A 27,811-nucleotide genomic window follows, 5' to 3' on the forward strand; every position below is an offset into this window, starting at 1 on the left:
TGTGTTGTATTGCCAGTCTTGACTTTTAAAACGCCACACTTTTTTATTTTTTTTAAACTACATCAATGAACAACTCACGCACTAGTAAGCCGACTCCCTTGATAACGGCCTTGCTTCTGAAAAGTATTTTTTTATTGAAATCATACAGTTGATAGGCTTGGGAGAGAGGAAGAGGAGGATATGAGAGCTCGTATATGACTGTTCTACGTGCCGCGCCATGAAGGAAATCGAACCAAAGGAATCTCGCCCTTTCCTTTCTCATTTCCCCTCTATGTCTCTTCCAAATGTACATTCTTGTATCCTTATCCTAGCAGAGTGGCACACAAAATGGGCTTTGCTTCGTGCGCAAGGCAGTTGATTGGTAAAAAAAAAAAAAAAAAAAAAAAAAAAAAATCACCAGTCGCGCTCAACAAAAACAATCTTTATTTGTGAGAAGATGAAGAAGAAAGGTCGAGTTTTGGTGAAGCCGCTTGGGAAGAACTCAGGAACGATGTGTTCTGTTCATCTCAGCTTTAAGCTTGGCAAAAACCTCGCGCTTCAGGGTGAGATAACTATGTCCGTTGGGAAACGAATGAGACAGATGCTTTTTCGCCTTGTCATAGTACCTTAAAGTCTTGTACATACAGAGATTGGATTTATAGGTAATATACTTGGGCTTTGTGTCCAAGAGGATGGAGTTACAGAAATGTACATTCTCTTTTGAAGCGACAAGCCTTTGGTACTTGAATACGTCCTTTGGATCGTAATCTTCCGGGCTCTTCACGGACTTTTTGAAGTAGACAGTTTCTGGAAAGAGGCGGAGCTCATCCCCAAACCACGATTCTCGGATGGTCATGTCCTTCATCGTGTTGCCCCACATGTACATGCGATTCGTGAGAACGACGGCGTATTTCGGAGACACAACATAGAAGTGCTGGAAAATGAGGCCGTTATCACCTTCGAACGTACCAAAGCAATTATTTGATAGGATGAATTCAGATCCTTCCTCCGCCTGCCATACGCATACGTAACTGTAAATCGTGTGAAAATAGTCTAAAAGCTCTAGGACATGAATAGGTCCTTTGTAAGACGATGAAATCCCGTAAGGGTTTCCTTGATCATGGGTTTTGTGGTATTCTTCAATAAATTCTTCATGAGAAGTCTTGATGATCCATTTGAGATTTTCGAACCACACGTCTTGAACCCTGTCAATGTTGTTATGGAGCATGTGTTTCCGAAGGGATAGTAGCGTCCTAGCATCGAATTTACACTCGTAATATTGATCCCTCCGGTGCTCGACCCTGTACGTCATGATGGCCAAGAACTTCTTGAACTCTGTCAGTTGTGTCCGTGTTAGGGTCAATTCTTCGCCTGACCGAATCTTATGAACAAATTGTGCAGAGGTAGACTCCAACTTGCCGAGAAGCTTTTCAAACTTCATACTATCTTCTTCTGCAATGTCCTTGTACATGTTCTGGATGCCGTATATTCTGCTAATGTCATTCAGTGTGATTGTTTCCTCCAATGTTCGATACACATTAATCGGAAAATCCTTGTCGGAAGCCTGCTTCTCGATCTCTTGGCCATCTTCTCTGTCACCCTTTCCGCCGTTTCTTATGTTACTCCCTATGCTTTTCTTCCTTCTGGTTTTCTTGTTGCCTCTCTTGTTAGTTCCTCCGACTGGGCCGTTTGTGGGAAAGGGCTCTTGTACAAAGCTGCCTGAAGCATTGGGTGAGAAAATGTAAGAAGGTCTTAACTGGAAATTATCTGAGAAGTTCTTTAAAATAAAGCGAGGTATATAGTGATGGAACTGGTTTTGAGACATAATGATTGCTTGAGTGTAGCCAAAAAAAAAAAAAAAAAAAAAAAAAAAAAGGTGTGAATAGTTGGAGGTTGCTATCTGGCCGTTGTTTGAATAGTAACAGATACGTTGGTGAGTAGGGGAGTGGTAGCCTTTGAGACTAATATAGAGTAGAGGGCGAAAAGGGAGAAGAAGAAGAGAGACAGCCAAGAAAGACGATATTATAGAAACATGCTTAAATGTGAACAATAGATGGCAACTCCACTCCATCAACGTGGGAAGACTGATGGCTATACTTCAGCACCTGTCGACGATGTTCTTACTCGTGATCATGTCTCTCCTAAGAGATTGCTCTGATATCCAGAGATCTACATTCATAATGTTATAAACGTTTATTTTTTTTTTTTTTGTGTTTTGCGAAGTAATTTTTGAGCATCGTTGAATAGGTACAGAGAGGATAGATGCTTACGCAAAAAAAAAGATTGTTTACTCTTGTTCCACACATTCGTATACTGAATAGATTTAGGGTGTTTTGAGTTACAGTATTGTGTCTATCATGGCGAAGCAAAAAAAAAAAAAAAAAAAAAAAAAAAAAGAATAAACAAATGCCTTCACTATCTTTCGCTTTTTTGTTCTGACCCTGAAAAAAAACTTATTGTTATTTTGCTTGGCAGAAACCTGATTCAGCTTATTGTTTCTTTGCTTGGCAGATTTGTTCCATTCAATTTATCATTTACGCACGAAACCATTTTTCAAATGTGGTCATATCTCTCTTTTTTTTTCTTTTTTTTTATTTTATTTTATTTTATTTTATTTTTTTTTATTTTTCAGATCTGGGCTATAACAAGAAGGCCTTGGAAGGCATATATTGAACCTCTTATTATTATTATTATTATTATTATTATTTTTTTTTTTTTTTTTTTTTTGCCGAGTCAGTCGGGAATCCATCGCGTGTCCGGCGGCTTTATTGAAGTAATTTTGGCCTTTGATTGGTTCACTTCTATGTTTTTTTTGGCACAGCAGTTGGAAAAAAACACGTCACCCCTGAAAATTGTGGAAATGGTTTCTATCGGGGTGCGTCGAAAAGGGCGAACTAAAAAGAAAGAACAAAAGAAAGTTAGGGGCAAAGACTGCAGATTATGCGTATGTGAAAAGTAAAGGATACAGAAAGGAAAGATAAAGAGTCAAGGGAAAACGGATGCCTTTACTATAAGCTCGGCTGAACGACCTGTGTTGCCGCGGTAAAAAAAAAGACTATGAACATTCTCATGCCCCTATCATGCTTTACTTGTACATTTACATGTATAAAACTCGTCAAGGCTTTTTTCTTTTCTCTTTTCTTCCTTTCATCACTGTCCATCTTTCATATCATCCAAAATACCATCATCCAACACCAAAATCCCAAAATTCCTACGACAGCGCTGAGTATTGACTTTTGATCCCCACTCGCCATAGACCTTGAGGTCTTTTTTTTTTTTTTTTTTGATACATCCATCTCATAACATATTATAAAATAACTTAACAACACATGTTCAAAACTATTTAACTGAGTATACAGTAAGTACCAGATGATCTAGAGGGATCCTTATTCTAAACTGGACTCAACAACTCCTATTTCCATCATTTTTCTGATTCTCTATATATTCGTTTTTATAAAACTCAGCGATATCCCATAGGATCAAGCCTTACACTGTAGTTTTCAAGGTGCCCATTACTTATAATACCAGTTTCTGTTGGACGACAAGAAAAGAACCTTGGTCTTTGTAAACAATACTTCTGTCTGCTGCGGCTTCATTTGATTATTCTTCGTGCACCGGTTTCAATTGATTACTCTTCCTGCGCCGACCTCAATTGATTACTCTTCCTGCGCCGACCTCAATTGATTACTCTTCCTGCGTCGGCCTCAATTGATTACTCTTCGTGTGCTGGTTTCAATTGATTACTCTTGCCGCTCTGGCTTCAATCGGTTATTCTTCGTGCGCTGACCTCAATTGATTACTCTTCCCGCGCCAGCCTCAATTGATTACTCTTCGTGTGCTGGTTTCAATTGATTACTCTTCCTGTGTCAGCCTCAATTGATTACTCTTCCTGTGCCGGCCTCAATTGATTACTCTTCCTGTGTTGGCCTCAATTGATTACTCTTCCTGTGTTGGCCTCAATTGATTACTCTTCGTGCGCCAGCTGAGCTGATAGAAAGCCACTGGCCGCTGGCCCAAGTGGTTGTGAATATGTTGGGAGGGAACGCAGTTGATTATGACAGGTGCAACAGACAAAAACAAGAGTATAGTGTTGAGACACTTCACAAGATACGCATCCGAGAATGGTATGCACCCTATCCTTATGGACTCAACGGGGGGTGGCAACGAGTAATACATGGGAGACATACTGGCTATCGACACTTCATGATGGTTAAGACATATAGCGATGATGAGCTCCTCGAATGTGAGGCTGCTCACCTTGCGCTAACGATAAAGCAAGAAATAGACTGGGGACTTCAGTCATGCTTTGAGGTTGATGAAAGTTCATGGACCTCTTTGCGCCAACTGAGGGGCAACGGGGCTGATATGCAAGGTCTAATGGGTCGGGGCGTGCCTATCGAGGCATAAACAGTGATTTACTCTAACGCTTTTTAGACAGCTGAACCCTGTATACGGGTATGCGACTGAGCAGCAGAAAGCTGTAAACGTCAGACTGGGCCTCCAGCGGCGTTGAAGCTGAGTTAGATATGCCAATCTATACTAGAAATATGGCATTTTTAATGGAGCTGTTGGCACAGTCGATAGTACTGTCGCAGGAGGAATGACCTAAGGAGGCATTCATGCGGTTTCGATTCAAGAAAGCGCTGGCAGTAAATGCATTCGTAAAGGCCTGTTTCCCGATAAGGCAAGTCTATGGCCAAAAATACAAATGGCTATAGCGCCTACCAAAGTATCAGCCATCCGCGGATGGCAGGTGCTTTCACCGAACCGCGTGGACGTGTTGTATGGAGTCCGTAGTGGATCCGTATAGCGCTTTTAAAAGGTGGTTTTTGATTCAAGGAAAAATTGTAGGGTGAGCTAGAGTAACTGTACCTAATGGAAGTTACTCTATTCTAAAACTAGTAGTAGAAGTCATACTGAGTCTTCCGGTGACTTTGAAGTTTTATAGAACTACCGACTTCTTAATAACCCGGAGATGATAAAATAAATATACAAGTAGAGTTTACCATTGCACAAAACAAGCTTTAATTGAATTTAAATCAAACTATGCTCTTCGGAAAAAAATAAAGTATGATGAATGTACGCGTACAAGGGTGGACTATGTCAAGCGCTATCCTTGTGTATCGTTCGGTCATTCTGAGGAATGATGGGTAGAGTATAAGACTGCAATACCGCAGCTCCTTCAGATATGTTATATGTTTGAGTGAAACAACAGTGCAATATAAAAGATGAGCGAAACAAGATCTTACATCCTTGCAGAAAAGAGACTCGCTGAGAGGGACACAAAAACATCATGTCCTGGACATCCTTGATAGAGGCCGAACATCGACAACACGCAACAAGGATGAGGAAAAGAGTCTGTTTTTGTTTTTGTTTTTGTTTTTGTTTTGTTTTGTGCAACTGTCATCGATGAATTTTTGGCTCCGAAGATCGGATTTGGTGGGGTGTATAAAAAATAAAAATCAAAGAGACAGCTCGGATTACATGCAAAGGATATTTATTGTACATGTATATACTTGTAGAAGGATTGGAATCTGTCAAGAGGCCGTATAGGTGATGAGCTGTCTTTATTGCCACTTTTATGGGCCCGACAGAAATGTATCCAAACTTCAGCAATTTCTGAAAAGGTACATATTCAAATATTTTCATACCATCCATCCATGGTGCGTCGCAGGACTGGCCAAGATCATCTCTCGCTGTACGGACGTGTATAATGAGTGATCCATCATGTTTTTTTTTATTATTTAAAAAGAAAAGGTTGTACAGGTAAGGGTCGCTAGAGATCATGAAGAGCAATGATACATGTCGTTCTCAATCTGGATCTCAAGGTTGCATGTGTCATGAAGGTTAATGATTGTAGATTCATTAACGGAAGCGCCACGTGGAGCAACAAATTTGGATATGAGTGCAGATGATTGATATTCCGAGTCATAATCAGGACTAATGATGGGCGCCGGATGGGACATGCATGCATGTATGACAAACAAGCGGTTGTATTAATCTTGCCCGCATGCTGGTGGTCATTCTTTAGTTCTATTGCATGGATATGCTTTGTTGGGAGACATGACTCCTTTGTATGATATCTAATGGAAAGGAGGGATCCGTGAGAAACGTGAGAAATTATTATCAACAACATCTTGTCACTGCCTGGTCATCATTATTCATCACATCTTTCTCTCGTCCACTCACTATAAAAACTTTTCATTTCTCTTCTTTCTCTTCCTCTTCCTTCTTTTTCTTTCTCACCTCTCCCTCCATCATACAGCCTTTCCACACACTCAACTACACACATTTCACTCTTCTCTATCTTAACTCTTCTTTCAGTTTCAAGATGGCTCTTTCGAACGGTAACTACACCAACGGCTCCACCGCCACTACATCGACTGCCCAAGCTAATGCCATCAACCTGGTTGGTGTTCCTCAATATGATCTCAATAACCTGCACTTCAACCCGATCAAGGAATCCGATGTCAGTCGTGAGATGACCCGTCGCTACATGACTGATATGCTCGAGCACGCCGAGACTGATGTCGTTGTCATTGGTGCTGGATCAGCTGTACGAAATTCACTCTTGTTTTTTGAGTTAATTATCCTTTTGTTTTGTTTTCTTGTTTGTCAGATTCATTAGATTTCCCATTCTCACGCTCGATTTTTTTTTTTTTTTTTTTCTCCCTCTTTTGCTGCATTTTTTGTGGCTTATAGGGACTGAGCTGTGCATGGGAGCTCAGCAAGAATCCCAACGTTAGGGTCACAGTGATTGAGCAAAGCGTCTCACCTGGCGGTGGTGCCTGGTTGGGAGGGCAGTTGTTCTCGGCCATGATTGTCCGCAAGCCTGGTCATCATTTCTTGGCCGAGGTTGGTGTGCCATTTGATGACTGCAATGAGAACTATGTGGTGGTCAAGCATGCTGCCTTGTTCACGTCCACGATCCTTAGCAAGTTGCTCATGCGTCCCAATGTCAAGCTCTTCAACGCTCTTGCAGCTGAGGACTTGATCGTCAAGAATGGTCGTGTTTCCGGTGTCGTCACCAACTGGACCCTTGTGACCCTTCATCACGACACCCAGTCCTGCATGGATCCTAACGTCATCGAGGCAAAGGTCGTAGTCTCGTCCACAGGCCATGATGGCCCCATGGGTGCATCGGGTGTGAAGCGTCTCCAGAAGATCGGGTTGATTAAGAATGTACCCGGCATGATTGCTTTGGACATGAACGCTGCTGAAGATGGCATTGTCGCCAACACTCGCGAGGTCGTTCCTGGCATGGTAAGTCCTTTTGTTTTCTCTTCTACCTAGTCCACATTCATTTTATATACCCTTTTCCATCTATTGACTGTATCCATGAATTTTTTTTTTTTTTTTTTTTTTTTTTTTCCCTTCTAGGTTATTACGGGCATGGAAGTCGCCGAGCTCGACGGTTGCCCTCGTATGGTATGATATCCAATCACTCTATATCGGTCCAAGTGATATCTATCACACTCTAGCATTTTTTTTTTTACTGGGTTTAAAGAAAATGGCCTGAGGGGTATGATTTGGGATACTCGTTACTAATAATGATTAACGGGAGGACACATTTTGTTGTCCTCTTTGCCTATATTGTTTTGTCCTTTTGCTACTTTGTCAATAGGGTCCCACTTTCGGTGCTATGATGCTCTCGGGACAGAAGGCCGCCCACTGCGCCTTGAAGTCCCTTGGACTTGCGAATGTTCTCAAGGCTTAAAAAAAAAAAATGAAAAAAAAAAGCCAATCAAAGCGGATAAGAGTATTCTTTTCCTATTAGGTCTGGCAAGCCTTTTTTTTTTTTTTCTTTTTGACCACTTTATCTCTTTTTTCTTTTCTTTTCTTTTGTGCTTTTTGAACTTTTTTTTTTTTTTTTTCTTCTACCGAGATGCGAAAAGATACATCAACACCAGGGGTCCTTGATCTTCCTACTTTGTAGGTTGTATGATGTGGAGAAAAAAAGTTTTTTTTTATCTACTCTACGACATTCTTTTGACAGAACTGCGGAGTCAGTTTGAAGATCTTGGTGAGAAATACCCTTTGAACCTGATAATTGGAAGAAAGAAGGAAAACGTTTTTTTTTTCTTGATTTCAATTCAACACGATAATGCGTGCGGCTAGGGAGTGTGTTGTCTTTTCTGCATCTCGACACTTTTTTTTTCTTTTCCTCAATAAAAAATATTTTCTTCTAAAAAAAAAAAAAAAAAAAAAAAAACCTCGATTGGTCATGACATGCATGAAGACATTGATATAATAAAAGATGACCGATTGTTGATTAATGGTTATCATCATTGTTGAATAAAATAAAGACGCTAGTCTAAAGTCCCAATGTTTTACGAACAGTATCTCTGACGATCTCATCAAACTGTTCCCTATTTGAACGCCACACTTTCTATTTAAAATATAAAGAAAAAAAAGTAATCAACCTTCATGTCATTTTACAAAGAAAAGGCTTTTTCTTTTTTTTTTTTTTTTTTTTTTCCCTTTATCCCCTTTCATCATGGTAAAAAGTAAAAAAGCACTTACGCATGCTTCGATGTTTGCACCACTCTCGTCGTTGGGTTCAGCCAACATGCTCAAAACTGACAAGAGGATTTTTTCAACACTCTGAACAGGGCTCCATCTTTCTGAGCTGGACTCGTACATATTAGGATCATCACCTGGAGCGTGTAAAATAGAAATGCAGACAGTTCCATCCTGATAAACTGTTTGTAAAAAAAAAAAAAAAAAAAAAAAGAGTTCTTGATCATTATGCTTTTCGTTTTGTTCGGTTTCTTTCCTTTTTGTTTTCTCCTGCGTGGACTTACTGTTGGGATGAAACATTTCACAAGTGAATTTCATTGTAGGAGGTGAAAGTGGATAGTCCTTTGGGAAGGTCAATGTCGCAGGGAAAATGCCTCCTTCATATGGTGTATCCTTGGGGCCTCTTTTATTATTTTTTTTCATTTATAAAAAAAAAAAAAAAAAAAAAAAAAGATATGAGTATTCTGATCAAATATTATAGATGTATATGAATCTGCCTCCTTCCACTTCCTTGTCCTCAGTACTTACTCGATCAGTGCTTCCCACTCAAAGAAATTGTCCTCAGAGATTGGGCCTACAAGTATCAAAAGAAAGTAAAAAAAAAAAAAGAAAGCCACGCATTGTCAGATGATTTCCATCCGACTTTTCCTTGTAATTCATATCGAGTCTTCCATGTACAATCAACATTTTGACATTACCAGAAGTGATACCCTCTGGTGCATTCAATGTCAGCTCCCTGTACTCAGTCATGAGCCTCTTGAGAGCAGTTGATCCCATTGTCTTGTACATTGCGTATGTGTGTTGCTATCTGAATGTGATAATCCCTTTTTTTTTTTTTTTTTTCCTTGGAGTATAAGTGTTGTGTAATTGATGTAATTGCAGTCGCAGCTGTCGATTGTTGCTTTGAATGATTGAATGATTGAATTTTAGAATGATGAACTTTGTTCCTTTTCCCCCTCACTGTCAATTAAAAATTGATCTCGTGACTTTGATCGCGATCTTATCGCTTAGAATTAGGTTTTGGATAGCAAAGACGACAAAGGAAGTCTTACGCTCATTATCCGTACCAGCGACCCTTTCCTGTCCCGCCCGGCCACCCAAGGAGCATACGATTCTTAGCGGTCGAAAAAGAAAGATGTAGTACCAGATCAGCCAGCAGAGAGAATTTAAAAAAAAAAAAAAAAAAAAAAAGTTTATTTTTAGTTTAAGGGTAGTTCTGTAGCTCGAGATTTATTAAAGAGAAAGATTACACAGGAAAGGGTCGCTGGACTATGAAGGATAATGTTACTATCCGAGGCTTGAGGATCTACTCTTGGTAGGATGGTGACATCCTGGATCGGTATGACTGTTTAGAGATATACATTGATAGGGACACTAGGCTGGAGATCAATTGCAGGGACCGAAAGTATTATGGGGGTGAAATGTGGATCATATACATGTATACATATATATATATATATGCCTTGCATCAAGTAGGATCCCACATGGATCTAAAAAGTTCATGTCTATTTGGAGCTAGCGCATGTCATGGCCCATGACTTTTTTTTTTTTTTTTTTTTTATTTTTCCCACGACGACCCCTGAGAAACCATTTTCTCTCATCACCAATCAAGACCCATCACTTTTGCATCCTTTTCATCACCAGTCCGCTAGTTCATCATTACTCACCATGCCTGAATCACAAGCTCTCTACCCAAAGATTGAAACCTTTGACACTGGATTCCTCAAGGTCTCAGACCTCCACACCATCTATTATGAGCAGTCTGGCAACCCTGAGGGCAAGCCTGTGATTTATCTTCATGGTGGACCTGGTGGCGGAACTTCTGCTCACGACCGCCGCTACTTTGACCCAGCTGTGTACCGCATCATTCTCTTGGATCAGCGCGGTGCTGGAAAGTCAACCCCTACAGCCTCATTGGAAGATAATACTACATGGGCCCTGGTGGATGACATTGAGAAGCTTCGTGAACATCTCAAAATTGACAAATGGGTCGTCTTTGGCGGTTCCTGGGGCAGTACTCTCAGGTATATCATTACACACTACAACAAACACAACGGCAAATAACAAGCAACACTATAAACCAGTTTGTTTGAAATTGGAAGGAAAGAAGAAAAAAAAAAAAAAAAAAAAAGAAAAAGACAACCAATCTAATATATATACGATATGCTTTCATTTTCCATTTAGCTTGGTGTATGCTCAAGAACACCCAGATCGTGTCAAAGCTTTGATCTTGCGTGGTATCTTTATGCTTCGTCAATCCGAACTTCGATGGTTCTATGAGCACGGTGGTGCCTCTAACATTTTCCCTGGTAAGTTTCTATTTTTCTTTTCTTTTTCTTTTTCTTTTTTTTTTTTTTTTTTTTTTTTTTTTTTTCCTTATAATGTTCTCTGGTACAATCTACTCAACACTCGACTGAATTACTCTAAATTCTTCTATTGCATTCCAAAAAAAAAAAAAAAAAAAAAAAAAAAGATGCATGGGATGAATATGTCAAGCCAATTCCGGAGGATGAGCGTGGCAACATGATCAACGCCTATCACAAGCGTTTGACTGGTTCAGATGAAGAGGAACGCGTTCGTTGTGCAAAGGCTTGGTCTACTTGGGAATGCTCTACCTCCAAGTTGTATGTGGATCCAGTAGAGGTCGCTAAAGCTTCGGAGGACATTTGGGCCTTGGCCTTTGCAAGGATTGAGTGCCATTACTTCTATAACAAGGGCTTCTTCAAGACAGATGCTCATATCTTGGAGAATATTGACAAGATTCGTCATATCCCTGCAACGATTGTCCAGGGTCGCTACGACGTAGTTTGCCCAGCCACTTCTGCTTGGGATTTGCATAAGGCTTGGCCAGAGGCTCAGTTTGAATTCATGGCGGATGCTGGTCATAGTGCAAAGGAGCTCGCAACCACTGCACGACTCGTCAAGGCTGCAGATGAGTACAAGACTTTGTAAAAAAAAAAAAAAAAAAAAAAAAAAACTATATTATCCATATTATATATAGAACATTGGAGATCCTCCATTTGTGCAAATAGACAATTGTAGTTGACTATTTTATATAAGCACAGTTTCAATAAGAAATATATATATATATATATCTCAGTCCCAAACTCTTACTTATATATGCACCTCTTTTTTTTTTTGTCAAAGTATTTGTAATATACCTGCTCCGTTGCCAACTACACAAGAGGTTCATATTCAAATGAAGACGAGCTATTAGCTGTCGTCCCTGAAGGATCCGTCTTCTTTACGACCTCTCAAAAGCACCTTCGCTCGTTAGTAAGAAATACGTGTCATTTCGTGTTGATATTGACAAAGTCACTCGATGACACACTCTTCCAGTACTTTGTTCGCTCGTCTGTGTTGTTTAATGATCTGGAAGTGCTACAATGGACGCACTATCCTCATTATCAGAGTAGCCATGGGACATTTGTGTGACGACTTTTATTCCTTCTGACCGAGAAAACTTCAAAATAAAAATAAATAAAATCTAGCGTTCGCTCTGATCTACTCTCTATCTAGTAACGAGTGAAAAGAAAAGGGAGGTGTGGGAGGGACATCTGTCCCATGGCTACTCTGATAATGAGGATAGTGCGTCCTTTGTAGCACTTCCAGATCATTATCCTCGGAGCCATGGTCCATATGTGACTTCAGAGCGAACCAAAAACCGATGTCGTCAAATTTGAATGGGTTTTGCGGGAAACACGGTAGTGTTTGTTGAAAACCTTGTCAGACGACCATTTCCCTTGAACCATGATATCTTCTGTTGATACGCCAGCGATGGCTGCCAAGGTTGATCCTATAGCGCGTGGCTTTGGAGGAGGCCGTTTCGACGGACGATTTGGAATCCGACGTGTGATTTCATTCATAAAAGTGCCTATGGTACTGACCCTAAGGACTTTGGACTTGTCTTTCACAAAACGCATAAGAGGATTGAGTTTATAATCCTGATCTTTGTGGTGCTCGATTTCGAGAGGTGTGTCCGCTATCCGTCTGGTGTATTCTGTATAGGCCTCGACTGAGCAAATTTTCTTGTCGTTAGGGTGTCTACCCACGAAGATCGACTTTATGATGCGCTGCCCATTGCGCCGTTCCTTAGGGAAGACTATGGTAAGGAGAAGAGCCTTTTCATTGATCTCTGACTTTGACACATCAATGCAACCGATATCATCTGGCCGGAGAAACGCACAAACGCCTAAGAGCCAGCAGAGCTTGCGAGAGAGCTTAGGCATATCAAGATCCACATTGTCCTCCATGCGGAAGTATGAAAGGATGGGTGAAATGTCGAGTGCGGATACGTGCTCCATTTGAAATACGCCAGTACTTTTCATTGCTGCCAGGAGATCGCTTGCGCTTCCGACGGTTGGTAGGACTGCTTCCCGAGGATCGGAATTGGTGGTGCTACTGCCATCTCCTTGATGGTTGGGAACCATATTGCACTCGGCCACCATGGGGCTATTACTGTTGCTGTCAGCTTCTGGGTCTGTATCCCCTCCAAGATTATTGATAGAAGATTCCACGGGGGCAAATGTAAAGGTTGCCCATCTTTGTCCAGTTGTGTTGAAGGGCGTCTATCTTCAGAGCATCTGGATGGAATTTCCATGAGACAAATGTCGGTAGCTGTTTGTTCTGTGCCGACGCAAATAGGTCCACCTGATGTGGGCCCATTAGTGCTCCAGTTGTTGAAAGAATGGGCGACTGATCCTCCATTCCAATTGCGATATCATGCGTCGTGACGGTGCATCCGCTGGGTTGAATGCAGATGGGATGTATGTCGTCCGTAGTCGAGTCCCCGTTGCTAGGCAGTGACGCCATAACATGTCCGCTAGTGTCATTAATTCCGGAGACCTCGTCCCTCCGAACCTGTTGATGTGTGCAATCGTCGTCGTGTTGTCGCATATGATGTTGATCATCTTGCCCTGTGTTATTGGTAGTCGAACAGCTCGAAGAACTGTCTGTAGTTCCTTCCAGTTGATGTGGTGGCCTTTCTCTTGAGGAGTCCATTTGCCACTCCATGTTTGATTGTTGATCACGATCCCCCATCCGGTGTCCGATGCATCCGTGTATATGTCCATTTGTGTCTGTTGTTGAATCCATGACAGACCATTCCATGACGTCAGTTGCTCCTTCCACCAATGAAGGTTCTCCTTGGCTGGTTCCGTGAGGGTGACCATGTCCGACCAAGAAGCTCCCTTGGCTTTTAGTGCTGTGTTCTTGAGTTGAAGCAGATTTCGTGTCATGAATCGCGCTGGGAACACTGCCATAGATGTTACCATTGCCTTCCCGACGAACGAAGAAAGTTCCCTTAAAGAAGTGGCGCCTTTTCGTAGCAGCTTTCCCGCCTCGCGTCGTATGCCCCTGACTTTGGATTTCGGAACTGTGACAGTCATATCTCTGGAGTTGATGGTGAAGCCTAAATGGTCTATCCCCTGTGACGGGGTCAACGTAGATTTGGCTTCCTTGATGAGGAATCCTAGCGCTGCCAACTTGTCTTGCACTAGTTGAGTGAACTGGATTGATTGCTCTTTGTTCTTGGCTAGGATTATCAAATCGTCTAGGTACGCTGATATGCGAATCCCTCGTCGTCGTGCCCATTTGAGGAAAGGCTTGAGAACCTTGGTGAACACTAGCGGAGAGAGTGAGAGACCGAAGGGAAGTGTACGGAATTGAAATTTCCGGTTCTTCTATTGGAACTGTAGATAATGACGATATATAATCTGGATGGATTAGTACATGAAGAAATGCATCTGATAGGTCGATGCTTGTCATAAAGTCGTTCTTTTGTAACATTGCGCATACTGTCGTCATCGCTTCCGTTCCACAAACGGCCACCGATATCCAGTTCAACAGCGTACCAAGCTCGAGTAGCAGCGGAGGAAGAGAAGGCGATCGATCAAGAGGTTGTCGCACTCTTAGCCAAAAGAGCAATAGAGGTCGCTTCAGGTCCTGGTTTCAAGAGCCGCATATTCACTATCCCCAAGAAAACCGGGGACAATCGTCCAGTCTTAAATCTAAGACCATTGAATGCCTACGTCTCAGAGCGGCACTTCAAAATGGGATCTTGAATCCCTCGGAGACGACCGACTTGACCCATTCGTTGTCGGTTATGAGAGCCCATGCTTCCCGGTAAATCTGTAAACGGCCACCTACTGCTGGCCTGCAGCCTGTGGCTGACTTGTCTGGTTGGATTGAGGGGTTTGGTAGCCTCGGCCTCGGCCTCGTCCTCCTGGTGTATGTCCGATGTCTTGTCGGGTTAGTAGCCTGACGAACACTCTTTGCCAATTTGCTGGCTTCAATGAAGTCTGAAGTTGAGACAATTGGTGGATCAACTGTGTCCTTGGTGAGTGAAATTTTGTGCGCTTGGTAAACAAGGTCCTCTCTGTCGCTTGACATTTGCTGTGCCCAGATGTGCGATATGTTCACGCATTGTCTGTGCGAGCTGTAAACACGCTTGTGCGACCGCAGGGTCAACTTCGTAGGAAAACATTTCCGTGGCAAATTGATCAAGTGGTCTTGTAAGGTTTGCCAATCGTGATTGATAGCGTGAGATTGTTTTGTCCATGGAACTGTGGTGAGAGGAAGAGTCGGGCCAGTCAATGAGTGCCGATTTGGGTGCAGAATAGGTTTGGGTTGTGTTTTTGGCAGAGGGTCAAGCTTGTCGCTCTTTTTGGTTAGTCCTTTTTCAATTATAAGGATTTTGTTAAGTAAACCATTTATATTTGAAAGAGTCTAGCCAAAAAGAGCGACAAGCTTGACCCTCTGGTTTTTGGCAAAAGACTGCATCTCTTTAGCCATTTCTGTTGCATATGTAAGATCGTCTGCACGGTTTCCAGATTTATGTTTGAAAAAATCTTTCCCGTCCATTGCTGGGTAGTGGACGAGAATGGAGTCGTCAGGTGTAATTTCGTAAGCTGGTTCTTTTGGAACCAAGTAGGGGTTTGATCGACTGGATTCAGAGCTAGTCGAGAGAGCCTCAAGCCGGCTGGTGAGTGTAGCCAGCTGGCTCTGGAGAGAGTGTATAATTGGATCAGAAGTGTCATACTCGTTCATTTGGAACTTCAATACGCTGGATGTGTTCCGGAGCGCACGCTAGAGTTTATTTATTTTATTTTTAGTTTTCTCGGTCAGATGGAATGAAAGAGGTCACACAAATGGACCATGGCTACGAGGATAATGAATCGATGTTCATTATTCATCTCCTTTGAAACCATGAAGTAAATGTCTTCTATATAGAGATAGCAGATACATGTGACAACTCAATGATGCGTTACTGCCATCGGGCATGAAATCCAGCAAGGAAATCAAGTTAAACTGAGGATACATGTACATACCGAAACAAAGAATTGCCAAGAGTTACTACTAGCATGTTTCTTGGAATAGACAGGCATATTACCAAGAACGGGTACATCATGTGTAGATTGTGGGGAGTTTTTTTTTTAAAAAAAAAAAAAAAAAAAAAAAAACTTCGGGTGAGCAAAGATTTTGTTACTCCACATGTGGGACACACATGGCAAACAAATCATGGTGTAATAACGCTACTGTCGGTATTTATTGAGAACGTCATGTCAGAACAACTTTAATTTTTTTTTTTTTTTTTTTTTTTCATTCCTTCATTCTACTTTCATTACAAAACACTTTTACATTTATTTTTTTTTATTTTTTTCACAATGTTTGCAAAGGCTGCTTGCATTTCTCTTCATACCCTTGCGGCCATTCTCTCGTTTCGACCACCTGCTTCTTCTAACACCAAGGAAAAAGAAGACAAGGTCAAGGATGAAGGTCTGTTCTCAACGGTCATACTTCGAGGAATGCAGTTTGGGCAGTCTGCAGCCGTGATAGTCACCGCTATTTATATCCTTTTGATGCATCGAGGTATCATTCCAGGTACACTCAAACCCTGGCAAGCCTTGACAACCGCCACTGGTGTAACAGGGTATCTGCTCAGAGCATGGTCCTTCCGAACCTTGGATCGATTCTTTACTGTAAGTGTTATACATCCGTCCTTTCCCCCCCTTTTTTTTTTTTTTTTTTTTTTTTTTTTTTTTCACAACGTTACTTTGAACTGACCTATTTTTTTTTTTTTGTTTGTTTTACTTTGCCACCAAATATGAATAGTATTCACTAACTATCCGATCGGGCCATCGTCTAGTTCAAGATGGTCCTTACCGATGGCTCCTTCATCCTTCCTATACCGGATTGATACTTTCAGGACTAGTTTATATTTTCTCGGTTGCTAATGAAGGAATTTGGTCATATGTAATCAAACCATTGCTACCGATCCCGATCCCAGGCTCATTATTGGTAGCAATTGGGGCGATGATCGGTACTGGGCTAATATGGTTCAGAGTTAAAGGTGAAGAAATAATGCTGGAGCAACATTTTGGACCCGAATGGACAAAGTATGCTGCTACGCGATGGCGCTTCCTTCCCTTTATTCTCTAGCCATGAAAAAGCAAAATATACATATACAAGTACAAAGTCTCTAGAAATAAAATTCTGTATAGATTTTTTTCTCTCTATCTCCACTTTTAATAAAATGGACTATATTATAAAAAAAAAAAAAAAAAAAAAAGCGAAAAGTGGGGGAAAGTGGGGGGGGGGGGTGGATTAAGGATCAGGATTGATGAACTATACTTATCACAGAGCGCGTAGCCAGATTAATCAATATTTACTCTCTGTCCGCCATAAAATAGCCTGGCATCGTCCTCAGTGCAATCGGCTGCGGCGGTTTTTTTCTTCTTTCCCCTGGCGTTTTATTCTGAACCATGCTGCTTCTACAGAATTCGTATAAACAAGCAATTGCAACCAAACACGGGATCTGGGACTGTGGTGACATGTATATCTAATGCAGCAGTAGACATTTTGTTGAGGAACAGAAAATAAAACATAACACTATCATATATGTATATAAATGTGAGGAAGTATGGCACAGTGCTATTCCGATAGTGATTTAACAAATATCAACTAGCATTTACAACGCGATGAACATTGATGATAAAAGGATAAATAGATTATACACCCATGTCTACTGCTATTTACTTACCAAGCTCCTCTTGTATTTAGGATTGGTTAATTAAGTAATTTTTTTTAAAAAAAAAAAAGAAACGTTGAGTAACAATTGTTTGTACTTATTTATTCCTTGATCTTTACCGGTTACAGGGATAAATTATGTAGAGGGAAAAAAGGTACAGGGATCATCCCTCGCTATTTCTCATCAGATCAATATACATGTACTTGGAGATGAAAGGATCGGGCTCTTACAGATTGTCCTCTGAAAAAAAAAAAAAAAAAAAAAAAAAAAAACAATCCCTCTTGCCTTCGCCAAGGCATGCATTATGCAAATCGTTGAATGTGTGTTCTACATGTATATACAGTCCTAATATATATAATATATATATATATATAACAACAATGCACCAAAAAGTAGAAAGGGTTTCAGATGGCTATGCCATGTCTGTGCAATGTCAGATATACACAGGTGCTGTGTTTGCTGTGTTTGCTGTGTTTGCTTATATTCAAGTGCTCTGCTTACGAAAAACTTAATCTGGACATTTGTTGCTTCGCCAATTTTTTATTCCTTGAGACAGCTTTGAGCCTATATATAATCTGGTATACAATGATATATTTCATAATTATATATTTCTGTCACTTCCATCACCTTACTCCCTCATCTCTTTTGCCTTGCCCTCTATTGTTCATCCGGGATCAGGATAATTATCCTCACACTTGCACCAATTCACATCCAGCACAAAGAACTCCAGTAGTAACTTCGGTTTCAAAAAGTAAACAGCTCATATCAATCATGATCTGGTTCGTTGGTCAATCTTGGTTCTTTTCGTAACTCACATACAATAAAAAAAAATAAAAAAAAAAAACCTCATATATTATTAGATGGACCCTTCTTCTTGGCCTGACGAACCTAATCGTTCCAAAATCGGGTCGTTTTACAGCTTGCTCTTGACCCAAGAAAGACATGAAATTAACCGTTTCCCCTTACAGGACTATCCTACGTGGGCAAGGCGAGTGGTCCATGCTGAACGCAAACGATACAAAGACAAAGGAACAGATAAACCAACAAAAGCTGACAGGAAAATGGTCCTGGATTTTGGTGAAGGGATTAGTTCACAACTATCACAACCAAATGATAACCAACAAGCATCAGTTGATAGTAATCAGCAGCCATCCGTCAAAGAGAAAAAGAAAAAGAAAAAGAAAAAGAAAAAAGAGAAAGGGCCAGGTCAGGGGGAATATGATGCTGAATACCTTCATACTCACGTTGCTGATGAAGCAGCATACCCTATCGTCTACAGTAAAAACTGTAGGCAGTCCCACGAAAGAACTATGAAATCCTGGGGACACTTCATCTGCAAAACAGAGGAGTGCGAGGAGAACGAATGGAAATCAGCCATCATTGCCTGCCATCTGATTTTTTCTAGGTCCAACATTTCCTACAAGGTTACACTTCATGCCCAGAAGTGCAGGCAATGCGAACGCTATGCAGAACCTATTGTGGACCCAGAAGCCTATGCTAGACAGGTGGTTCATGTTTTGGACTTGTGGATGCATCTTAGAGAAAGGGAAGAGCCCACTGGATCTGGTGTCCATACCAGAGGCCCTCATGATATTGCTCGCTGCCATGGATGCGAAGTAGGTCAGTGCCCATATTCGGCAGGGGAGTTAGGGGCTCGACCATCTAGACAATTTCTTTAGTATAAACTACCCTGAGAATTGAATAAAATATTAAGAAAAGGAAAGACCATTACACTGTTAATTGGGAATGAAAATGATCAGCCTTCTCTAGGACTTATTCAGGGCCCTCAAGCAGCCTTCATTACCGCTTTAGGCACCAATATATCTCTCCTCGTTCCACTTTGTCATGTCTCCTCACCATGTGGAGAGAGAGGGAAAATAATAAAGCAAACTTCCAAGACTGGAAATATTGTTTGGCATCACAGTAAATTGAGTTTTGACAGAAATTGATATATATACTTGATGCGCAATCAACGCACCATTGATATTTCAATCAATCTTACTCTTTTATTCCTCAGTGGATACTACAGATATATTGTGCCTAGTTCAAATATTTTCTAGTAGTGTTGCTGCATTATTTCTATAACAAATGTCCAAGGCTATCAATCCTCTATGGAGATAACAGCAGCGAATATAATGGACCAAAGGATGAGTCGTGGCATGCTTCAAAAGGTACGCTTATTGAATGAAATTTGTATCTTTGAAATATTTTAAATGCCGCCTCGATTATCCGAAAAGAAAGCGAGGACACACTATTTCAGTCACCAGAGATAACCGCAGTATTATGTCGATACAGTTGTTTTTGTTGAAAGATCTGTTGGTGCTCAGAGAGCACATCTAATCTACCTATGGGCAAAACTATATACAATCACATGCACCTTGATGCATGCGGTCGTCTGCGTGGATTGTTAAGCGTATTTATATTTCTTGTTTTATATTTATCCTGTTGTACATGTACCGTCTTCAAATTATGCGCATATACACTCCGCATTTACTCCCAACACTAGAAATTCATCCAAGTCAAAATGTTGCCAGCCACTTTCCGAATAGCCAATGAATAGTTTGCGGATTCATTGGATATGGTGCTGGTAGAGAGCTAGGAACATACTAGTCCATCCTAACCGACAAGTGCTTTGGTGTGTTCGGGTGTTTACTTCCCGAAATATATCATTCTCTTAAACCGTCTTTACATGGGGACCTTATGAAGGACGTAGGTCTCCAGAAGTCGTGCTTTGGAGCAGGCTCCATACCAACCCAGGTGCCATATATACGAAGAAGCTATGGGTGATCCGAAAGGGTTTACTCCAACAGACATGGTAAAATACCCAAGGGCTGCTGCTCTAAAAGAGAAGGTGTATCTCTGCAACAGCATCCTCTTGTATGCAAGCCCCAAGTATAGCATACAGGCCCAATTTACCCAAGTATAGGTCCTTAATGCACTGCGGCAAGACTAAGGAAGATCTGTTTACCTGAAGCACAAAGTGTTGACCAATCTTACGGCAGAGATGAACAGAATATATTGCTCCTAGGCTCTCCAGAAAGACCTTTACTTCTTCCACTTCTCCTCATAAACAAAGATTGTAGTTGTTAAGTACAGTTTGGTGAAAATAAAGCAATGGGCCTCTTAGCCAGCGCTAATAAGGAGCCGATATTGAAGCTTGGGGGAGGATGAGTATAGGAATGAGGAGGGTTAGAATATGGCGACATTTTTATTTGGTTCTCATTTTTAATTTTATTTCTAGCGCATCTCATCTTGAAGGATGCGACTTCTGTATGATGACCAACTCGATACAATAGCAGTTATTCTGTTAAGAAGAAAGGAAGAAGACATGAAAAGACAGCTATCTGTGTGGACCAACTATAGATGGGGGGTAGAAGAAGAAAGAAGTCTATGAAAGTCCTCGATGGGCAGGGGTGCGGTGCGCCAGATAATAATGCAATATTCTGAAGAGCTTTAACAGCTTCAACCAGTATTTACCACACAATGAGCACTGGGTTTAAAAGAACACATGTTTAGCGGTATTTACTTATACCAGCCCCTCCTTGTGTAGAGGATGTGTTGGCGGAACAATGTTTGGTTGTCGATCAATGCTTTGTGTGACATGAGCCATATGATAGAAAATGTTTATATTTATTCTTTGATGAATGGTCAATTGATGGGATTAACTATTGTAGAGGAGAGGAGAATGGGTGTGGGAACATCATATAAGACCGTCCCTCGTCCCAACAATTATTATCGGATCAATATCCTCAGTAATAAAAATCGGGCTCTTGCTGATTATCCCCCGAAAAAAACGCATCAAAAAGTAGAAAGGGTTTCAAAAAGCAGATTTGGTGTGGAAAAAAGGCTTACATGTACACTGCTATGTTTGCTTGTTATGCAGGTGCTGTGCTCAGAAATGTGCATTTTTTACTTCGCCATTTTTTCTTTGGACCAATATAACTAAGGATTTTCCGCTGTTACTTCCATCATCTCGCTTGCTCAGCTCTTCTGGCCTGTTCTCTGTTCTTCATACTGAATCAAGACAATCATCCTTACACTTGCATCAATTCGCATCCTTTTTCAATTGCTTCCTCCATTACTCATCGATCATCGTGACTGTTTTTTAAAAACACGCGTTTATTTTATTTGCGCCACTGAACCTGGAATTAGTTTGACATACGTTAAGGTAATGGTGATAGCAAATAGTCATTTGAGATGTGGGGCGGGTGTAGAGGTGTTGGCGACCCAGGGTTAATCATTTTTACATTGGACATTGTGTGCGATGTAAGTCGATCTGGGTTCTAACTGGCGCACACTTTTTCTATGTCGACCTTGCTTTAAAAGCGGCTCAACTTTATTTCGATTTATGGCACAAAATATGATGTTCGATGATGTACTGTTATTAACCATTTCTTTCTTTTCTCTCTTTTTTTTTTGGGGATAAAAACCAAATAGAAAAAAAGAACCTCCGAGGTCTTGCGCGTTTTCGATGGATTTACTATACGACACCCAAAAGTTGCGAATTTTACATGAGAAGGACCAGAAGATCAACTTGAGGAAAGGCACGATAGACACATTTGAAGAATATGGGTATGAATCTGTTGACCTGTATACCGAAAGGCTAGTAGACATGTGCTCGTACGAATTTCAGATCGAAGCAGCAAAGGCGCTGTTTGGCAAGATTCCAGACGACCACGATATCCGCCAACTCAAACGCGTAAAAAATAACGCCGTTCGGGGTCCCATCGATGACGAACTGAATGAAGATGATGGAAAACCAAATGGAGACAGTGGCGAGGTTGACGGGCCTGACGCAGAGGACTGGGTTCTTACCGGGGAGCCGGAGATGTACAACTATAAAGACATTGTCATAGCTGCAATCACTAAGAGTTTTGGCGACGAGACAGACCCCGAGCGGTACATCGGTTACGTGAGCCATATTTCCAAGATCCCACAAAGCGGCCTCCGTAGATATTTTTTTACATTTGACGCGCAAATATCTTCTTCCCAAGATATTGACGTGTTAATGTGGACGATTGGAAACCTTACATCCTACGAGCGTGTTGTGAATAGCCTTTCCGATAAGGATGCGATGAGGTCGATACCAAAGCTATTTTTAAAAGCTCCTGTGACAGACATTAGCCCCCTTACAGACGATACTGTAGACATTCCAGATGGTGTGCCCGAGTCGATGAATCAATCGCAAAAAGTTGCGATATCAAGGGCAATCCAGGAAGATGGGGACAAGGTGGTGCTGATCCAGGGTCCTCCTGGATGCGGTAAATCGACGACTATCGCTGAAATGATCCATTTACTTACCTCTCATGACCGAGGTAACACAGGAATGCAGGTTCTGGCGTGTGCACAGACGAACGTTGCTGTGGCGGATCTTGCGTTTAAGTATGTTACCACTAAAAAGCCTGCCAATTTTAAGTGTGTTATGGATATGAGGCCACCCAAGATAACCGATAGCCGCAAGAGAGCTGTGCTTGAGCCATTTACAATTACCGCCCGATATCACCAAGTTGTCAATGCTGTGTTGCATACCATCATACGCGTCTTTGGGCGTACCCCCACCGCGTGTCACGGGAGCACGACAAGAAATGAAGTTAGGAGTATTGTGGCCTCCGATTTCAGGAAGTGTATGGAAAGTGGTTTAATCAAGCTACTGCCTCCGAAAGCCTGTAAGCTTCTTATGTCTATGGAGGCTGCGATCAGCGATTCTGCGCTGCCGTCTACCGATTTGACTCAGGTGAAACGTCTTGTTTCAGGAATGCGCAACGAACTAGAGCTCTTTTTTGAACCCGTCGAGCTTGAGTCGTTGCTCGAACTTTGCAGTGTTGATCAGCATACCGGCTCGTCGCCACGCTCTAAAACCATACCTATTTACGGGTGGGTGAAGCAAGCTCTTCTCGACGAAGCGTCTGTCGTATTTTGCACGATTAATATTGGGATATCGTTGACTTTTAAGAGACGCCTGGAAAGACTAGCGTATATCGTTGTCGATGAGGCAGCGCAGGCGCTAGAGCCAGATGTGGCTGCACTAATGTGTGTTGATTCGTACTTTCGCCGCCTAATTTTGGTTGGAGACCCAAAGCAGCTTCGAGGATATTGTGCGTCCAACCGAGGCAAGCGCGAGATGATGGACCGCAGCCTCATGGAGCGCCTCCAGACATACCGGCTGTGCCATTCTACACTCCTCGATGTGCAATATCGCATGCATCAAGACATCTGCAATTTCGTGTCTCGAACCTTCTACGATAACAGATTGACCTCCGATGCGTCGATTCAAAGCAGGAGAGCTGTTACAGCACTAGCACCTATTATGCACGTTATGTTCCTGGGATCTCAGATGGCACAATCGACAATCACGACAACGAGCGTGGTGAATATCGACGAGGCTAGATACATTGTTGCCCATGTATTCAAGGTGTTATTGCAATCCAGGCAGAATCAAGTCCTCTTGACTAATACTGTGACTAAGTCAATCTCTTATGCTGCCGTGACGAAAAACACAGAAAAGGTAGAGACGCGACAGCCTGTAGAGGTCGCCAAGATCACTATCGGGATCATATGTATCTACAAGGCACAGGCCAACGTTATACGCTGTCTAGTCGAGAAGTCTCAAAACGCCTATAAAGGATTTGGAGCCGAAATAGTAGTTAACACCATAGATTCGTTTCAGGGGCAGGAGTGCGACATTATCTATGTAGCGCTTACAAGGACTACACAAATTAACACTTTTATGGACAATGCTAATCGCGTTAACGTCGCAATTTCGAGAGCTCGGCACCATCTGATTGTAGTGGGAGATGCAAAACTTTCGCTGGCAGCCAAACAAGACGCCCCATCATCCTACTGGCATAGCCTGTGTATGGGCAGAAGATCCATGGTTATCGAACCAAAGTACATCAGGAGCATGCCTCAATACGATGGGCCGGAACGCGTTACTGTTATGAAGGCTGCGGTAATACAAGCAGCGCCGGCCACAATCAAAGAGATCATAGCTAAGGGACTGGCTGCCACAACTCCCATTTGGACTATCCACTACGAGAGACTCACGATAGACCCGAAAACCCCGCAAGGGATCCATATACTCGAATATGTCGTGCAAGCACTAGCCAGTGGAGATTTTGACACGGGAAATGGCGGTAGGACAACAAGACCCTTATTCGGTAAAAAACAAAAAGGGGCATCCCTGTTTTTCGTTACCACAGTGTGTGGGGTAGTGTGCCTTGCGTGGACCGTGAGAGTGCACGGGCAGCGCCAGGCCATTGAGCTTCTTGGCATCGGAGACAAAACATTCGTTGAAAAGACGGCCTGGCCGTTGCTCCGTCGCGACATCGAAGGGCAACCGGAATGGAAACTCTTTGCGTCTATGAGCCTGTGGTCGTCTGGTATAAGCGTAGACCTCTCCAAGGATATGCCAAAAAGTACGTCGTTGCTCTATGTGCCCGCAGATATAGAAATTCCTGTCGACGACGCCTTGGCGGATGTACCAGAGAATGGGCACCTTCTGATCGACCACGACCACATTAAAGCCATGTCCTTTATGAGATCCAGCCCCACTATGGTCCTTGGAGGTGGGGGTACTGGCAAGACGGAGTGCATGCTGGATATGATTGAGCAGCAACTGGACATGGATACAGACCTTGGCAACGTGCAGCTCTATTTGGGAGCGACTGATTCGTTAGCCAACTGGTCGTCGATGAGACTATTAAAACGGGAGAACATAACGGAGCAAGGCTTTAAGATGGTATCGTTCACCAGTCTCCCATCTCTACTCTCAAAGCTCTACATGTCGAATAGCACCATACGCGGGAAGCTCTTTGTGGATCGGGATATCTTTAGATCCGAATATATGGATGCCATGCCTGCAATGGTCCGCAGTATTGGCGCCGATGAGCTCTACGACGCTATCCACGCGCGCATGGATATAGAGACAGAGAACGGCATTAGTTCTCTTAGGCCAGAGTACAAGACAGCACACAAGGTCTATGAATTGGTCAAGACATCGCGCGGTCACTTCGACGCTTACGACCTTCACGCACTCGTCGAGCAAGACCCGCAACGATTAGTGGCTATGGCATCGAAGATCGCACGCATCTACTTAGATGAGGTCCAAGATATATCATGGACAATGTGGTCTGTAATCGAGGTAATGCTGTCTGCACGCACCTCGAGCGTGGTGTGTGCTGGTGATTTCACACAGCGACTTACACCAGGGATTTCGGTCAATGGTATAAAAAGCCTCATCTATAAACACCTCCCCAAGAGTATGGAGACCATTAGATTCAAGACAAATTATCGATCGGACCCCAGCATTATATCACTCGCAAACCGTATCCAATCGTACACCCACATGAGAGAACACGCAATGGAACCATCTCTCTACCCTCAGGAAAGCAGCAACTCCGTGACACTGGTAGAGATACAGGACATCGAGCATGAAAATGTAGCCGATGTGTTGCGCTATATCGGAGTTCCGTCCAACAACTATAGAGCTGCGATCGTCACATCGTCGTCATGGGCACATCGGCTTCGTGAGACTTTGGGTAAATCTCACAATGTCTTTAGTGCTTACGAATGCAAGGGTCTCGAGTTCGACCTTGTTGTGTGTTGGGACCTCTTCAACCCAAGCATGGATGTAAAAACATCGACTCTAAGGCGTAACATGGGGGCTGCCACCTTAGATAAGGGCAATATTGAGGAAGACGAAAACTTTGAGATATACTTGAACCATCTCTACGTAACCGTTACAAGGGCACGCAAGCACCTTATAATGGTCGTTCCATCATGCGATAGATCTAGCATTATGGTCAAGGCACTTGGGATTAGCGATATGGTCCATTACAGTGAGGTTCGGGAGCGTGGACCTCTGCCTGAAATTATCATTCCAATAGACGAGCTCAGCGTGTCTGACGATCTAAGAATGGCGATTGTGATGAGAGAAAGAGGATTACTCCAGCAGGCTCTCAACGTCTTTGAGCAGTACGGCGACGCTGCACAAGCAGGGTTTACGAGAGCTCTAATCCATCGAAATGAACACAGGCTTCGCGGGGAAGACCACGAGATCCAGCTTTGTATTTCTGAGTGTTACGGTGTAATCGAGGTATTGCAACAGTCGACGGATAGTGTTCTCAAAATCGAGGATGTAAAGCTATTCCTTACCCAGGCACTGGTCGCTGATAAGCAGTATGCTGAAGCATGTCTGCTTTACAAGGAATTGGAGATGGAAGATGAACTGGTCGCGTGTCTAATCGAGGCAGTTGAATCAAAGTCTGGAGATGTGGTGCGGCTACGCTACTTAATATCCGAAAAAGCTGTAGCTATCTGGGAGCATTTCAAGGACAACAAGAGATATGCAAGATTTGTTGTTGCGTTAATGCTTGTGTTTAAATCTTCGACTGTAGACCTAATCCAGTCGATGATCACGCACATTCCATCCAAAGCAGGGCTCACTATGCTGCACAACTCCCTGATAGAGGCCGATAAAAGCGTATCCCCCATATGGGAAGTATTCCGAAGAAGAAAGTGGCTGCAGGTGGGGTCTGGATCGGAAGAGTCGGAGGAACTGACATTCTTAGAATGGAGCTCATTGCGGCGCCTCGATGGCCAACACTCCAACGAAGACTTGGTTTACATTATTTCTACTGGTTGCTTGCCAGAATCTCAGTCGTCAATAGCCTGTCTGTTTGTTGGGCCTAGAAACAACAAGACTACAAAAACCTTGTCGCTCAATATCCAATCGGGTGCTATGCTAAAGGCGTGTCGGTCGCTGGAAATACCTTTGAAGCATGTTTCAACGAAGATGAGAGAGCTCTCCTGCCCCCTGACAGATTTTATGGCACTCCATTCCCAAATAAGTGGGGAAGAATCAAGAATGTACCTGCTTGCTGAGGCGTACAAGACGCATAAGCTCAAGATGAGGGGTAGCGAGCACCAACTCACTCTCTTTAGATGGTGTGCTAAGATGAGTGGAGGTACGAACATCATCGATATGATCTGTACCATGCTTAAGGAGGACAGAGATATGTTGCTTGCCATCTACAGCCCAGATAACACCCTAAACGTAACACAGAAAGCACTACTTCAGGTGCTGAACGAGAGGGATATATAGGTACGCTAGCTTAGACTTGTCCGACTGCAGATCCATCGAGAATCAACTATCATAAGTGATCCACATCTTCTTAAAATAAACCACTCTGATTTCTCCTCTCCCTGATTTGATATGAAATGTGGCCTTGTGTTAGCTTCAAGTTCTGTTTTTCCAATATGCCAAATATAGTTATTTGGAGCAGT

General features: G+C 42.4%; 7 protein-coding genes across 7 annotated transcripts; 5 read left to right on the forward strand and 2 right to left on the reverse strand.

The window, feature by feature from the left end:
- Positions 1 to 481: 481 nt before the first annotated feature.
- Positions 482 to 1,804, reverse strand: BCR41DRAFT_399671 (hypothetical protein; the record flags this gene model as incomplete). The annotated part of the gene is made up of 1 exon (XM_022029082.1): positions 482 to 1,804. One exon carries the CDS (start codon positions 1,802 to 1,804, stop codon positions 482 to 484), a length of 1,323 nt encoding a protein of 440 aa, XP_021878034.1.
- Positions 1,805 to 6,225: 4,421 nt separating this feature from the next.
- BCR41DRAFT_360141 (Thi4 family-domain-containing protein) lies at positions 6,226 to 7,619 on the forward strand. Its single transcript, XM_022025313.1, has 3 exons — positions 6,226 to 6,535; positions 6,682 to 7,242; positions 7,360 to 7,619. The coding sequence occupies exons 1-3, from the start codon at positions 6,311 to 6,313 to the stop codon at positions 7,411 to 7,413; spliced, it is 840 nt and encodes a 279-aa protein (XP_021878035.1). The 5' UTR covers positions 6,226 to 6,310; the 3' UTR covers positions 7,414 to 7,619.
- Positions 7,620 to 8,293: 674 nt separating this feature from the next.
- On the reverse strand, positions 8,294 to 9,249 carry BCR41DRAFT_310837 (ubiquitin-conjugating enzyme E2; the record flags this gene model as incomplete). Its single annotated transcript, XM_022021004.1, has 5 exons — positions 8,294 to 8,368; positions 8,503 to 8,681; positions 8,784 to 8,902; positions 9,028 to 9,073; positions 9,198 to 9,249. 5 exons carry the CDS (start codon positions 9,247 to 9,249, stop codon positions 8,294 to 8,296), a joined length of 471 nt encoding a protein of 156 aa, XP_021878036.1.
- Positions 9,250 to 10,072: 823 nt separating this feature from the next.
- BCR41DRAFT_381848 (Alpha/Beta hydrolase protein) lies at positions 10,073 to 11,451 on the forward strand (the record flags this gene model as incomplete). The annotated part of the gene is made up of 3 exons (XM_022027328.1): positions 10,073 to 10,523; positions 10,684 to 10,808; positions 10,973 to 11,451. The coding sequence occupies exons 1-3, from the start codon at positions 10,168 to 10,170 to the stop codon at positions 11,449 to 11,451; spliced, it is 960 nt and encodes a 319-aa protein (XP_021878037.1). The 5' UTR covers positions 10,073 to 10,167.
- Positions 11,452 to 16,121: 4,670 nt separating this feature from the next.
- Positions 16,122 to 16,938, forward strand: BCR41DRAFT_424789 (hypothetical protein; the record flags this gene model as incomplete). The annotated part of the gene is made up of 2 exons (XM_022030489.1): positions 16,122 to 16,478; positions 16,612 to 16,938. The coding sequence occupies exons 1-2, from the start codon at positions 16,164 to 16,166 to the stop codon at positions 16,936 to 16,938; spliced, it is 642 nt and encodes a 213-aa protein (XP_021878038.1). The 5' UTR covers positions 16,122 to 16,163.
- Positions 16,939 to 18,106: 1,168 nt separating this feature from the next.
- BCR41DRAFT_424790 (hypothetical protein) lies at positions 18,107 to 19,230 on the forward strand. Its single transcript, XM_022030490.1, has 2 exons — positions 18,107 to 18,278; positions 18,388 to 19,230. The coding sequence occupies exon 2, from the start codon at positions 18,388 to 18,390 to the stop codon at positions 19,204 to 19,206; it is 819 nt and encodes a 272-aa protein (XP_021878039.1). The 5' UTR covers positions 18,107 to 18,278; the 3' UTR covers positions 19,207 to 19,230.
- Positions 19,231 to 21,601: 2,371 nt separating this feature from the next.
- Positions 21,602 to 27,732, forward strand: BCR41DRAFT_160047 (P-loop containing nucleoside triphosphate hydrolase protein). The gene is made up of 2 exons (XM_022019648.1): positions 21,602 to 21,695; positions 21,965 to 27,732. Exon 2 carries the CDS (start codon positions 21,999 to 22,001, stop codon positions 27,627 to 27,629), a length of 5,631 nt encoding a protein of 1,876 aa, XP_021878040.1. The 5' UTR covers positions 21,602 to 21,695; positions 21,965 to 21,998; the 3' UTR covers positions 27,630 to 27,732.
- Positions 27,733 to 27,811: the final 79 nt, after the last annotated feature.

This window comes from Lobosporangium transversale (assembly GCF_002105155.1).
Source record: "Lobosporangium transversale strain NRRL 3116 chromosome Unknown BCR41scaffold_41, whole genome shotgun sequence".
NCBI lineage: Eukaryota > Fungi > Mortierellomycota > Mortierellomycetes > Mortierellales > Mortierellaceae > Lobosporangium > Lobosporangium transversale.

What these genes read in the sequence shown, in the direction of transcription:
- BCR41DRAFT_360141 (XM_022025313.1), top strand. Translation starts at nt 6,311, where the DNA reads ATGGCTCTTTCGAACGGTAACTACACCAACGGCTCCACCGCCACTACA. An exon ending in TCATTGGTGCTGGATCAGCT is followed by an intron (nt 6,536 to 6,681) that starts GTACGAAATTCA and finishes TGTGGCTTATAG; the next exon opens with GGACTGAGCTGTGCATGGGA. An exon ending in GCGAGGTCGTTCCTGGCATG is followed by an intron (nt 7,243 to 7,359) that starts GTAAGTCCTTTT and finishes TTTCCCTTCTAG; the next exon opens with GTTATTACGGGCATGGAAGT.
- BCR41DRAFT_424790 (XM_022030490.1), top strand. Translation starts at nt 18,388, where the DNA reads ATGGACCCTTCTTCTTGGCCTGACGAACCTAATCGTTCCAAAATCGGG.
- BCR41DRAFT_160047 (XM_022019648.1), top strand. Translation starts at nt 21,999, where the DNA reads ATGGATTTACTATACGACACCCAAAAGTTGCGAATTTTACATGAGAAG.